Source organism: Salvelinus sp. IW2-2015, linkage group LG4q.2, assembly GCF_002910315.2.
Source record: "Salvelinus sp. IW2-2015 linkage group LG4q.2, ASM291031v2, whole genome shotgun sequence".
Lineage (NCBI taxonomy): Eukaryota > Metazoa > Chordata > Actinopteri > Salmoniformes > Salmonidae > Salvelinus > Salvelinus sp. IW2-2015.
This window is the reverse complement of record NC_036843.1, coordinates 11,541,441-11,557,093: the sequence shown is the minus strand read 5'-3', so window position 1 is coordinate 11,557,093 and position 15,653 is coordinate 11,541,441. Positions and strand designations below refer to the sequence as shown.

The 15,653-nt window shown below is 48.2% G+C and overlaps 1 protein-coding gene across 3 annotated transcripts in view; it reads right to left on the bottom strand.

Moving 5' to 3' along the window:
• Window positions 1-15,653, bottom strand: part of LOC111963317 (kinesin-like protein KIF26A) — a 110,278-nt gene that overhangs the window by 42,057 nt on the left and 52,568 nt on the right. Inside the window, exon 1 of one of the 3 annotated variants that reach the window (XM_070443369.1) lies at window positions 12,721-13,069. The exons of the other annotated variants lie outside the window; for them this stretch is intronic. Within the exon in view, the coding sequence (XP_070299470.1) occupies window positions 12,721-12,956 (236 nt within the window). The 5' untranslated portion in view covers window positions 12,957-13,069. Of the gene's footprint in view, window positions 1-12,720; window positions 13,070-15,653 lie in introns of those variants that run through there. 3 annotated transcript variants of the gene reach the window in all.

Sequence of the window (15,653 nt, the reverse complement as noted above, 5' to 3'; positions counted from 1 at the left end):
CAAACAAAGAAGTGCCACATCAGCATATGTGTTCAGTATTGATTTATCTCTAGGTTTCTTCCTAGGTTCCTGCCTTTCTATGGAGTTATTCCTAGCCACTGTGCYTCTAAATCTGCATTGCTTGCTGTTCTGTATAAGTACTTTGTGACATCTGGTGATGTAAAAAGGGMTTTATAAATACATTGGAGTTGATTGCATGCATGTCAATCAGCAAAGGTGTGTTTTGATTAAAGGAACCATCAATAGGATTTCTCCCTGGAGCTCAGATCTGGTGTATACATCATCCTATTGATGGGCTGACCTTGACATGGACATGTCCCAGAGTGCCATAAGTGTGAGAGAAACATACTATATATGCATGTTGTTTGAAGTCCTGTGTACGGTGACTCAACTGTAGGGGAGAAACAGAGGGTTTGTTGGACTGCTGTTTTATATCACCACATGTGGGCACCAAAACAAGGCCAATCGTCCACCTCTACAGAACACTGACAGTGTTGAGGACATCAACAGCACCTCGACAAAAATTCTGTTGGAGTAAACAACATCTGCATCTCTGCAGTGGCCTGGATTGGCCGGAGAACCAGGTCACGTCCAGACTGACCGACAGACAGACCATTGCTAAGCCTCTCTCTGATTAAGCTGAGGGGACTGGACATAGAGATGATAAATAATAATACAAATAATACATGGGACTTACAATGTATAGCGCTTTTCAAGGACACAAAGTCGCTTTACAATTATAGAAATGAAAAAGTAAACAACAAAACAGTCTGTCACACCCTGATCTGTTTCACCTGTCTTTGTGCTCGTCTCCACCCCCTCCAGGTGTCGCCCATCTTCCCCGTTATCCMYAGTGTATTTATACCCGTGTTCTCTGTTTGAACAAGGCAGTTAACCCACTGCTCCTAGGCCGTCATTGAAAATAAGAATTTGTTCTTAACTGACTTGCCCAAAGGTAAAATTAAAAATTWAAAAAAATTGTCTGTTGTCAGTTAGTTTTGTTCGTCAAGCCTACCAGCGTTTTTCCCCTTGCTCCTGTCTGTTTCTAGTTCCTGTTTTCTAGTTTTCCCGGTTTTGACCATTCTGCCTGCCCTGACCCTGAACCTGCCTGCCGTTTCTGTACCTTGTCACACCACACTGGATTATTGACCTCTGACTGCCCTCATCCCCTAGACAGCCTGCCGTTCTGTACCTTTTGGACTCTGATCTGGATTACTGACCTCTGCCTGCTCTTGACCTGTCATTTTGTCTGCCCCCTGTTCTAGTAATAAACGTTTGTTACCTCGAGATTGTCTGCATCTGGGTCTTYCCTGAAACGTGATTGAGTCAAAACAAAACATCAGACTAAACAAAACATGAATAAAGAGAGGGGTGAGCTCAAAGAAGGGAAAGAGTGTGATGCATTAGTCTATGGGAGGAGAGGGTTGGGATTTGGATACGAAKGGTAAGGGTTTGGTTTAGGTGCTGCTCAGTATGGTGAAGAGAGGAGTGTCTTTGGGGGGTTCTTTAGGTGTGGCTTTAGGAGGGACTGAAAGATAGTGATGGTCTCCGAGTCAAGGATGGCTAGAGGGAGGGAGGTCCAGAGCCTAGGAGCAACCCTGGGGAAGGCCCTGTCGCTGAAGCTCCTGAGCTTCGACCTGGGAATGACAAGGTGGCCTGCTGTGGTGGAACGATGTGCGTGTGTGGGTTGGTGGGGGAGACGAAAGTCTGAGAGGTAAGGAGGGGCAAGGTGGTGAAGGGCTTTGTAGGTCAGAAGGAGGATCCTGTAATCAATGCGTTGGGAGAGAGGGAGCCAGTGGAGTTCACGGAGGACAGGGGTGATGTGCTGATAGGACTTAGTGTGGGTGAGGAGTCGGGCTGCAGAGTTGAACCATTTGGAGCTTATGGAGGGAGCTTGAGTTGATACTGGAGAGTAGTGAGTTGCAGTAGTCAAGACGGAAGGAGATGAATGAATGTATGATGTCATAATGTGTAGCCCTGGCCTGGCAGCAGGAAGGCACACCGCACCAGATCAAAATTTACTATCAGGGTCACTGGGTAGATCATTAAGAACAGGGAAAAAACTCACACACACAAAGCTTTTCACCACAGGGAATTGAGGTAGCTAGCTATATCTCAGTGGACCAGAGACCCCATCTAAGTTCCCATGAATCCTCGGTTCCACTGAGTGACAGTTTCTCCTGATGTATGTTTGGTGATGTATATATACATGCATTAGCCCCAACACTGACGACATGTGGAGTGTATAGAGTGGACTCAGGGGGTCATTCAGAGTGGGCTCTTTAAATAACCTGTGGCGATGTGGGAAAATGGCTGCTTATACAGTGTGGAGGGGTCTAGTGTTACCTGGGCCCCATGGGGGAGGAGGGGAGGAGAGTGGACTCTGCATGTCCACTTCTCAAACTGGAGCTGTGGAATGACAAGGCTGACGTGTGATATCAGTGTGGTTTAGTCTGGCTGTGAGCTCTGCCTCCTCTTTAGCTGGGATGTTAACCTCAGTGAAATCCACCAGGATAAACGTTCCTCTAGTGTCTCTCGAACTTTCTCTATTCTCTACATAACCCCATCTCACTAAATGCAACTCATTTCTAAAACAACAACTCATCACAGAAAATTCAAAGAATTTGTTCAAAGATCATTTAGACCACAGACAATGGGGACCTGAATATTTTTGCAATTTTGCTTGTTTTATAGCATTGGCAATAACTTCTAGTTTCTCATCTCTGTTTTTCACCCTGTCCTTATTCGTTCCTGTCTTGTATCCATATTCAGGTTCCCTTCAACAAACCAACTCAAAGGGATGGCAACTCTAGTTCATTATCTACTATCTATCTAATATCTAGTTCATTGGTCACTATAGAAGAGTGTGTCTCTACAGTCGTCTTTCTGCAGAACATTGAAATGGAGGAGAAAASTAACAGGCTTATCTCACTGTCCGTCAAAATCTTAATTAAGGCTAAGAGGAACCCCTCGACAACATCCGCTGAAATGGCAGAGTGCGAAATTCAAAAATATTTTTTTGAAATATTTAACTTTCATACATTCACAAGTGCAATRCACCAAATTAAAGCTTAACTTCTTGTTAATCTAGCCATCATGTCCGATTTCAAAAGGCTTTACAGCGAAAGCACACAATTCGATTATGTTAGGTCAGCTCCTAGTCACAGAAAAACATACAGCCATTTTCCAGCCAAAGAGGAGTCACAAAAAGCAGAAAGAGATAAAATGAATCACTAACCTTTGATGATCTTCATCAGATTGCACTCATAGGACTTCATGTTACACAATACATGTATGTTTTGTTCGATAAAGTTCATATTTATATCCAAAAATCTCAGTTTACATTGGCGCGTTATGTTCAGTAATGTTGTGCCTCGAAAACATCCGGCGAATTTGCAGAGAGCCACATCAATTTACAGAAATACTCATCATAAACTTTGATAAAAGATACAAGTGTTATGCATAGAATTAAAGATATACTTCTCCTTAATGCAACTGCTGTGTCAGATTTCAAAAAAGCTTTACGGATAAAGCACACCATGCAATAATCTGAGTACAGCGCTAAGCCCAAAAACAAGCCATACAGATACCCGCCATGTTGTCACTTACCTTTGATGATCTTCATCAGAATGCACTCCCAGGAACCCCAGTTCCACAATAAATGTTTGTTTTGTTTGATAAAGTTCATCTTTATGTCCAAATACCTCCGTTTTGTTAGCGCGATTAATTCACAAATCGAAATTCACAAGGCAAGTCCATAGAAAGTCCAGACGAAAAGTCAAAAAGTTATTACAGTTCGTAGAAACATGTCAAACGATGTATAGAATCAATCTTAGTAGGATGTTTTTATCATAAATCTTCAATAATGTTTCAACCGGACATTCCTTTGTCTTTAGAAATGAAAAGGAACGCAGCTCGCTCTCACGGGTGCGCGCGAGACTTAACTCATGGCATTCTGCAGACACCTGGTTCAAACAGCTCTTATTTCACTCCCCCTTCATAGTAGAAGCCTGAAACAAGGTTCTAAGACTGTTGTACATCTAGTGGAAGCTCTAGGAAGTGCAAATGACCCCATTTACACTGTATATTCGAAAGGCAATGACTTGAAAACTACAACCTCAGATTTCCCACTTCCAGGTTGGATTTTTCTCAGGTTTTCGCCTGCCATATGAGTTCTGTTATACTCACAGACATCATTCAAACAGTTTTAGAAACGTCAGAGTGTTTTCTATCCAAATCTACTAATAATATGCATATATTAGCTTCTGGGCCTGAGTAGCAGGCAGTTTACTCTGGGCACACTTTTCATCTCGAACGTGAAAATGCTGCCCCCTATCCCAAACAGGTTAAGCCTCTACTCTCTTAACTGACTGCCTGCTTCCGTCCTGCAGTCTACTGCTGCTAAAGGGATGGTCTTCTTCTCGCTAGGCTCGTTTACACAGTATCCAGGAGGAAGTGGACAAATACCTCTAGGCTAGGATTTATTGAGTTTTTAAAAGCCTAACCAGAAATAGATAGATGAATCCCTGGCAGGCCAACCAGGCAGCTATGAATGTGATGTCTGTAACCTGACCAATAACCTGCTTACATCGTTACAAACGCACTGGACTGAAGCTTTGGAGAAAAGCCTTTTGTTCCAACAGGATGTCCAACATGCTCTTTGTGTCGACACGCTGGCTGGCCTTGGACACAGAATACCAAATGGGGCATCATTTGTATGCTGACTGCCCAAGGCTGCGGGTATCTTTGCTGCACTGATCTCTGGTCATTAGCCAAGCAGAATCCACAACCACATACAAAGACCACAGTACAGGGTACATTCAGTCCTACACAGTCCACAGACAGTCCTACAGTACAGGGTACATTCAGTTCCTACACAGTCCACAGACAGTCCTACAGTACAGGGTACATTCAGTCCTACACAGTCACAGGACAGTCCTACAGTACAGGGTACATTCAGTCCTACACAGTCCACAGACAGTCCTACAAGTACAGGGTATATTCAGTCCTACACAGTCCACAGACAGTCCTACAGTACAGGGTATATTCAAGTCCTACACAGTCCACAGACAGTCCTACAGTACAGGGTATATTCAGTCCTACACAGTCCACAGACTGTCCTACAGTAAAGGGTATAGCTGCACTATAAAGACTGGACTGCTGTCACATCACAGCTCTTGGTTTATATCTGCTAAAATGCAATGCAAAGCACAGAAACTGTGAAAATGTGGTTGATCTATATGGCATATAAAGAATATTTCTCTCCCTTTCGCTTGAGTAAAGCAAAAAAGGCACCACTCTGTGTACAAACACCACAATCTCTCATGATCTCCTTAGCATTCATGTGAAACTCCATGTGGAATGAGGTGGGAAAGGAGGGATTAAGGCGATCGAGATAGAGAGAGAAAGAGAACAGACGACCCACAGAAAAAGGGGGAGTAAGGGAGAGACAGTGGGAGAGAGGGACAGGGAGAAAAAACAGAGGAAGGTAAAGGTGGGGAGGAAGGGAAATGAAATGGAGAGAAGAGAGATGGAATAGGTGAGAGAGACTAGAAAATAGACAGGGACCACAGGAGAGAGATAGAAAGAATGTTTGAGGGGGAGAACGAATGAGAGAAAGGGAGGGAGGGAGACAAGGGTGTGTCTCGGCGGGAGGGGGATAGTGAGTGTGTGTGTGTGTGCAGTGGTCTGTACAGCCTGGTCCTCTCTAGGATCACTGAGTTGGCCTGCTGCCAGTGAGGGGCTGTTTGAGAGGAGGTAAATCATTTTCTGCCTGAGAAAGTAACACAGAAAAATTATCATTGGGGCTCCGCCACAGTCAGCTTGGAATTGCTTTATTCCCAAAGTGCACCAAGACGGGAATCCCCTGTCGACCTAAAATACATGGAACAGTTGGAGTCTAAATGGAAAACATTCTAATTAAAATTGCAAAACTCCTGGTTCTGTGTTTTTTATTTAACTAGTCTAGCCAGTTAAGAACAAATTCTTATTTACAATGATGGCCTACTTGTAAACCCCCTCGGCCAAACCCTCCCATTACCCGGACGACGCTGGGCCAATTGTGCGTCACCCTATGGGACTCCCGATCACGGCCGGTTGTGATACCACCCGGGATCGCACCCGGTTCTGAAGTGACGCCTCTAGCCTTAAACCGCTGCGCCACTCGGGAGGCCTGTGTTGCACTGGGCGGAGGTAGACTTTGGCAGTTGCTTGTAACCACTGAGGGGAAGTTTGTCTTTTTAGGTTCTGGAGCCATTTTGTTGGATACTAGCTCAAGGAGTCAAGGTTTATGCCAACAATGCCAATAGAATCAATCCCAATGAATGTAGCATGAAACAGAATCTACAATGCCAAGGTTGACTCCTTAGCGATGAGGGAGGGAGTGTTGTTGGAGCTGCAGCCAGGGACCTATAAGGGATGTGTGAGCTGAAACACCTCCCTGCCACAGCTTCCTGTGCCTTTGTGTTCCCCCACTGCCCATAAAGAATTGTGTCCCCARAAGTCAAGCCCAAAACTCCTACACCCTACAGGCCCCTCCTTACCCCAGCTTCCCTCCCACTTCGCCCCCATCCAATTGAGAGGCCAAGCACCCCTTCAGCCAAACCATGAGTTAAGGAGGGTTTAGGGCGGCCACAGGAGGGATCGAAGGGGGTAAAAGTCAATAATTCCATTTGCCTCCTTAAAGGTATCCACAAACACGTTGTGCTAATGTGGCCTCTATAAGCGTCTGCTTAAGCCCTGGTGGGGAAGCCCAAGTAGAGGACTTTAGCTCGGTAGCCTCCATTTGTCATTCTGAGATAGAGGGACCAATTTAGGGCCCCTGGAGGAGAGATCTACAAATCGTTGTCAAAATGTCTTCATACAGTAGGAAAATATATCTTCTGCAGATTGACCATAATTGACTTACTAGAGTCTTACACACCAGGAGAGGAGAGAAGCGTTGGAGGAAAATGAGAAAATACACCATGCCCTATTTGGTGTAAACTGCTGATTTGGTGTAAGCTGCTGATTTGGTGTAAACTGCTGATTTGGTGTAAACTGCTGATTTGGTGTAAACTGCTGATTTGGTGCTGATTTGTGTATTTGGTGTAAGCTGCTGATTTGAACTATTGGAGAAAATTATATTTTTCCCCTGATTTGATGCAGTGTGTGACAGAATTATAATGAAGATATGATCTTCCCTTCTTTCTGGCTGTAGCATCCACAACCCCCTACTGCTTACAAAGATTAACAGCTACTTTCATCTCCTGCAGAATATTTTCTACTGCTCCACTGATGCTGTTTCCAGGTACTTCACCACACTGTTATGTTGTCTTCACAGGTCGCAGAGGATTGGAATAAAATGACGCTTCCAACATGTCTTGAGCTGAAACTCACTGCCCCACGTCTTCCATGAAAGCCTCAAGAGCACATTGTGCTCAGAGCAACACAGTACTGAAAGCAGAATGTGCAGAATGTGAGATTCATTCAATACCAAAAGACCACAACACAAGCTTTCATTAGCTGACAGAAAGAGAGTCAGGGAGGGAGAGAAAGACAAGAGAGAAGAGAAGAGAAAGACAAGAGAGAGCGAGGAGAGAGAAAGAAAAGAGAGATGGAGGAGAAAAGACAAGAGAGAATGGGAGGGAGAAAACAAAGAGAGAGAGGGAGGGAAGAAAGACAAGAGAGATCAGGGAGGAGAGAAAGACAAGAGAGAAGCAGGAGGAGAGAAAGACAAGAGAGAGATGGGGGAGAGAAAGACAAGAGAGAGAGAGGAGAGAAAACAAGAGAGAGTCAGAGGAGAGAAAGCAAAGCAGAGGAGAGAACAGGGAGCAGAGAGAAAAACAAGAGAGAGTCAGGAGGAGAGAAAGACAAGAGAGAGTCAGGGAGGAGAAAAGACAAGAGAGAGTCAGGGAGGGAGAGAAAGACAAGAGAGAGATGGGGAGGGAGAAAACAAGGAAATGGGGGTTTCTTGGCCCACTCTCTCTGTCATAATCAAGCCTGGCAGGGTAAGACACCTAGCGATTATTTATTTGCTTTCCTCCACGCCGAGGCTATCACAACAACCAGGCCAGGCCGAGCCCCACAGGCTGCTGGGAACATTTGGAGTGATTAATCAGCGAAGCGAGGTGTGGTGAGGATGAGGAGATTCAAAACATGTGTTCCTTAATCTGCCATCTATATACCATCAATACGCAACCCGGGGAAAACATGAGGATCCAAGTCTAGTAAAAATGGTTAGAGGAGGAGAGCGCATGGAAGCATGGTTGGGATTTGGAATCCAAAAAAGGCTAGAGGAATTCCTAGGTTCTGAAACAAAGCTATTCTAAGAGTCTGGGGTAGGGAGAGATAGAGAGTCTACCAGTGCTGTGACAACACTGGTGAGCTTTAAGGGTTTATAAATGTAGACGTGTGACCGTGCATAGTAAACAGAGCAGAGCTCAGTGACTACTACATTATTACAGGTCAATAAGAGCTTACACCACTTATTCTCAACACACACAACACAACACACACACAACACACACACACCACACACACACCACACACACACACACACACACACACACACACACACACACACACACACACACACACACACACACACACACACACACACACACACCACACACAATCATGCTCATGCTCATAATGTCACCTTTGACACACACATCCCAACACTCATACACATCCACACACACACTCAAAGTCACATAGTCAGCTAGGAAAATGGGATTTCTAGCACTGCAGCAGGCTCTCACGTGCTGGGTCATGAACTACTACGAACATAATAACCAATCCATTCCAGACAATTTGCATGGAGCCTGGCGGACAGCAGGCTGCAAACACAAACACAAGATAAACCCTGTCCACACTAGTTTTATTGATCCTGCCTTTTAACCAAGAGAAATAGACACTGTCCCATCTCTGATTCAAAACTCCAACCATGGCCAGTATTACCATCATAAAGAGGACCCTGTAGCAGATCAACAGCAGCCCCCCCCCCCCCAGCCAAGCAAGCAAGAAGAACAGCAGGAGACGTTCATGAGATACTTCCCATTGTGGAGGTAGACAATCACTGTCAACACTGTCCACCTGGATCCATGTGCAGAGAACAGTGGTTCCCATTCAACTGTTGGACAGTCATCCAGGCCCAAAGCCCCGAAGCCAGGGAAGAGAAGCAGGAGAACAGTGGGGAGGTGGTAGAGTAGTAGTCACCCTGTTATTGAGGATCAGGTAAGAGCTTAACTGCCTGTCCTGACAATGGCCCTCTGTCCTCTGTGGTAATGCGAGCTCCATCGGTAAAACCAGGAACATCCACATTGAAAAACAATGGGGGTTAGATGGATCAGCATCACACACAGGGAGTCCAGGGGCACTGTGTTTGTGTGAATTAGAATGACTGTGGTCTGATATATAGAGAACTACCGGTTGGGGAAATCAACTCACACTGAATAGGCCTAAGACACTATTAGTTATTCATATTTAGTGCAAGGCCGGGACCTGGGAGAGGCAGGCAGGCTGACACTGTGGAGCGGAGGGGCTGGAGGACACAGAAACACAGCGGCCCAGTGGGAGCCATCTTGTTTCTGCAGACTGAAGAAGTAAAGCCAGGGTGAGCTCATGGGAGAAGGGACCACACGCTGTGTTGTGGTTCAGGGAGACAATAGGTCATAACATTCTTCAATGCATATTCCATGCAGGCAGCTACTGCAATTAACTTGTATTCTTATTCCAGCCTCTCTCTCTTGTCTCCAGCACAATGCAGAGAGGCCTGCAATTGTAATGACAATGATAATAGTCTGAATTTGCATGGCACCTCTCACTGAGGGTTGCCATCGAGATTTACAGTACATGTTGTAGGGTTAGCTGGCCTCAACCCCCACTGCTGTATTGCATAGAATCCAGCTGGGTGGGAGAATATCAGCTCAGAGGCTCCTATCACTTAACACTAATTCCCAGATCACTGCAGCCCAGCAGGGTTCCTATGGCACCTCCATTAGTAGCCTCATCATCTGTGTGAATGAATGGTAAGTCCTGGTTGGCCATGGGCAGAGGAACAGTCTAACAGGCCTGGTTATGTGCTGCCTAAATGGTGAGGCCACAGTCTCTCTCCTGCCCACATGACATTTAACACATCCAGGCCTTTTAGATCACCACCACCAGCACACGCTGAGACAAAGGCACTGTCATGTCAGGTGACAGGCACACAGGACATAGTGGGTCTCCCTCTAACATCCCCTCGTTTCCCCCTGCGTGAAAGGAATCGGTCACAGCCCAACCACTGCCCTACAGGGCTGACTCTATGGCCCAGTGTTAGCCAGCGCTTAGACTTGAGTCAGCGTTTCAGCCTTTTGTCTGTCAGCTCCAGCAAACATCCCCCCTGCTATGTAAGTGGGCCAGGCCAGCCAGACTTCCTGACTCAGGTGTTTAGGGGGAATGGACACGGTTCTAGTCAGCACTCTCCTCGGAGGTATCTCTCCCATCAAACAGCGGATCCAGAGCCCTCTCCCATCCCTGTCCCTCCCCGCCAGTCCTCTCTCTGTGTATGTTTATCATGCAGGCCACAACCGCCTCCACCATGACTGTCACAACACAGGCCTTCCCACAGATACCCAGGGGTCACAGCAGCATCATGCCTTGGCATCTTATCCTTAGAGATGGGCATGTCCAGGGGAGGGCAGTGCCAGTCTATACCACAGCAGTGGTGGTCTGATGAGGTGGCACTATCTCTACTGTGCAGCAGACTGCACTACACTGCCCAGGACAGCCAGATGAAGTATAAGTGATTGGCTTGAGAGGAAGAGTCTGCAATGTGGATACACTCAGGCTGTTCTAAGATGACTTACAATCCCTCTAATTTCCTCCAAGAAACCAAGAACCCAAACTACAGTGTCTACAGCTGCCAATAGTAAATAAATTAAACAAACTTAGCAAAACTGGTTATATTACTTATTTGTCATTTTCTGTTGAGTTCAACCTAACTGACAAAAAAAGTTAAATGGGCAAATGAGGGGATCTATCATCTGACCCATTCCATATACAGTACCATGTTGGGTATAACAGAAGAAGGGGGTCTGAGGGAGGAGCTGAGAGATGGGTGGGGGTGTGGGCTATAGGCAGGGGGTGGAGGCTGTGATATTGGGGTAGAAGGGATGTGGGGTGATCCACCTGGTTATTGCTAGGCTGATAGTAGGCCCCCCAAGAAAAGGAAGGGGCCTGCCTGGTGGCCTGCTGCAGATCCCTGAGGCGGTGGGTCTAGGCTGAATCTCCATCAACACCTCCCCACTGATGATGTTAGACAGGCCCCTGATAGCTTTTCACACCTGGCCTTATCTGGAGGTTACACTGCCAGAGCCCTTCCCCATCCCCTGGCTCAGCTGCTGCTGCTACCGCTACTCTGCTCTCCACTGACAGACATTAGCCCCAGCAAGCTGATAGCCTGATTATGACAGGAAAATAACAGCTGGTGTTTTATCCGAGAGTAAACAAATGCTTTATTTCCACTGCGGATTTACGCCTGGGCTGGCCCTTGTGTCTCACTGGGCYATGGCTCCGGTAGACCTGGTCTAATCAAAATCTAATCTAATTTTATTGGTCACATGTGMCGAATACAACAGGTGTAGACTTGGAGCCAAGGCAAGGCCCTGGGCCATTTCAGCTGGCATTTACAGTACATAACAATGTCTAACTGTGAACTTTAACACCTTCTCACAAAACAACAGTCTTGAATGATGCAGAGGCTGTTAATTATGCGTCTCACAAGTCTTTAGTCCTGATGGAAACACAGTAACACTAGAGCCTACATGAACCTAAAACACTGGTAAGGGGGTAAGTCTCAATGGAATAACAGCAAAGAGACCAATAGCATGGCACAGCCTAACCACCACACACCCACCACCCAACCCACTCACCACCCACCAACCCACTCACCAACCCACTCACCACCCACCCACTCACTCACCACCCACCAACCACCAACCCACTCACCACCCACCAACCCACTCACCACCCACCAACCCACTCACCACCCACCCACCAACCCACTCACCACCCATCAACCCACCCACTCACCACCCATCAACCCACCCACTCACCACCCACCAACCCACTCACCACCCACCAACCCACTCACCACCCATCAACCCACCCACTCACCACCCACCAACCCACTCACCACCCATCAACCCACCCACTCMCCACCCACCAACCCACTCACCACCCACCAACCCACTCACCACCCATCAACCCACCCACTCACCACCCACCAACCCACTCATCACCCATCAACCCACCAGCGCTTCTGTTGATCTATTCAGGATCCTTTTTAGATTCTATGTCTCCCAAAAAACAAAAACAACTAAAGGTATGGATAAATGAATTCCTGACAGTCAGGCTATGCTGAACACAGAAGCTAGTTTAAACTTTGCAACTCCACTCCGCTTACCCTCCTCAAAATAAAGCTGAGGCTTAACTTGCATTTCAATAGTGTTCTCTCCTGACTAAGCATTCTGCTCACATTCTCCCATCGCTAGAAACACCCATCTTTGTGAAGCTCGACAAAACCATTACCCTTTCACCTTCAGGGATCACACAGAACAACTCCACCACAAAATCAACACTACACACTGACTGCAGCACAATCAGCAGCAGGAGTATAAACACACCCAAACACTGCATCGCCCATCAAACTAAGGTGTGTATCTCCTCCAGCCCTGGGTTGGGGTGTGTGTGACTTACTTGAGTCCCATGGTGGTGGTGTGTCCAGCGTTCCCCTCCACAGGTTCTGACCTCCTCCTCCTGAAACCGGTGGTCTGGAGCATCACCCCGAGCATGCTGACTGTGTGTGTGAGTGTGTGAGGCTCTCGGCAGCACTCCACTCTCCCTGCCTGCATCCACTCAGCCCCTTTATCCCCTGGCCAGCCGGCCCAGCCCGGAGCAGAGCCGCTCCACAGCTCCCTCCACTCAGCATTCATCTATCAGACAATATATCCCTGACACAGATCTCCCGTCACTCACAACACAGCCAGACAAACAAACACTGCATTTCCCTTCTATATCCGGCCTCACAGTCTCCCCGTCTCTCCTATCTCCTCTAGTCGAAGTGGAGTGTGTGTGTGAGTGGCCCATGGTGCACTTCACCCCCACGTTCCTGCCCCCAACCCCAACTCTACACCAACCCACCACTATCCCAACCCACTCCCACCTCTACACCAACCCACCACTACCCCCCCCACCACCCCCACTATACCAACCCACCCCCACTGCTATACCACACCCACCCCTATATCCACCACTACACCAACCCACCCCCACACAACCCCCACCACTATACCAACCCACCCCCGTCTCTTATACACATCTAGATGTGTATAAGAGACAGGGCTCTGGCAGACCTGCTCTGACTTGGAGCCAAGGCAAGGCCCTGGGCCATTTCGACTGGCGCTCACCACTGGTCTCCCCGTCTTCTCCTATCTCCTTAGGTCGAAGTGGACTGGTGTGTGAGTGGCCCATGGTGCACTTCACCCCCACGTTCCTGCCCCCAAACCCCAACTCTACACCAACCCACCACTATTCCCAACCCACTCCCACCTCTACACCAACCCACCACTACCCCCCCCACCAACCCCCACTATACCAAACCCACCCCACTTGCTATACCACACCCACCCCTATATCCACCACTACACCAACCCACCCCCACACCAACCCCCACCACTATACCAACCCCCCCCACCACTATTAACCAACCCACCCCCACCGCTATACCACACCACCCCTATATCCACCATATACCAACCCCCCAACCCACAAACCCCACCACTATACCAACCCACCCCCACCTCTACACCAACCCACCACTATCCCCCCCCACCAACCCCCACTATACCACCACCCCCACCTCTTACACCAACCCACCACTATCCCCCCCCACCACCCCCACTATACAACACCCCCACCACTATACCAACCCACCCCCACACAACCCCCACCACTATACCACCCACCCCCACCGCAATACCACACCCACCCCTTATCCAACACTACACCAACCCACCCCCACACAACCCCCACCACTATCCCAACCCACCCCCACCTCTACACCAACCCACCACTATCCCCCCCCACACCCCCCTATACCAACCCACCCCCACTATTCCACCCCCACCCCTTATATCACCACTACACCAACCCACCCCCACCACTATAAACCAACCCACCCCACCACTATTACCAACCCACCCCCACACAACCCCCACCACTATACCAACCCACCCCCAACCCACATACCACCCCCCACCCCTATATCCACCACTACACCAACCCACACCACACCACTCCCACCCCACCACTACACCAACCCACACCCACCTCCACACCACTCCCACCCCCACTACACCAACCCACACCCACTCCACACCACTCCCACCCCCACCACTACACCAACCCACACCCACCTCCACACCACTCCCACCCCCACCACTTACACCAACCCACCAAAAAAAAGACACCCAAAAAAAAAACAAAAAAAACCCACCTTCCACACCACTCCACCCCCACCACTTACACCAACCCACACCAACCTCCACACCACTCCCACCCCCACCACTACACCAACCCACACCATCCCACCTCCACACTACAACCAACCCACACCCACCTCCACACCACTCGCACTCCACCCCACCACTACCACCACCCACACCCACCTCCACAAAACCACTCCCACCCCCACCACTACACCAACCAACCCACCTCCACACCACTCCCACTCCCACCCCCACCCACTACACCAACCCACACCCCACCTCCACACCACACCCACCCCCACCACTACACCGACGCAACCCAATCTCCAATAACAATCTCACACAGGAAAAAGGCCACGGCACACAAACACACACAAAGAGAGGAGAGGGCAGAGAAAGAGAGCAGAGAGAGAGAGAGAGGGAGAGAAAGAGAGAGCGAGAGAGAAAGAAGAGAGCGAGATAAACATCTCTACATGACATCACCTGGTTATACATTCATGAATTGTAGCCGGGTCTACAGCTTTCAAGGGGATGTGTTGCAACAAAACTTTGATAAAGATATTTGTATGGAGAGCTCCAAAAATATTGATTAGCGTGCCTCAGGCATATTTATTCACATTAATTGGCCAGCTTTCATGTTAGTCATGAGGAGTTGTTTCTATGGTTACTTTGCACAGTCTCAGTGTTGAAGCAGCACATATTTCAGACACAAAGACTAGCAGGCCTTGTCTGGGGAGAAGCTGGACTGTTCTCCTGCAATTACAGGAGAATGCCTTCCCAACCCACAATCACAGTGATACTGCAGTACACACACACTCACCTGGGCAGCAGTAGCTCCAGGGCAGCACAGGGCCGTAAAGACATTTCCTCCTGTGCTGACACTGCTCCCAGGGCCACATTCCTGCTAACAGCTGTTATCCCTGCGCCACGCCCCTACCCTGAACCTGCCTGTCCCTGGACACTGCAAACACTCCTCTTAGCTTTTAAGGTTTGCTCTCCTCTCTTACTCAGAACAGCAAAGGTTGTTCTGAGCATTGAGGAGAACTGCTCTGCGGTTAGCATTCCCTTCCCTCTCTTTTCCCCTTCCCCTCATGGGTCCCAAGGATAGAAACACACCTCATTCCCAATCAGCAGGTGTTAATA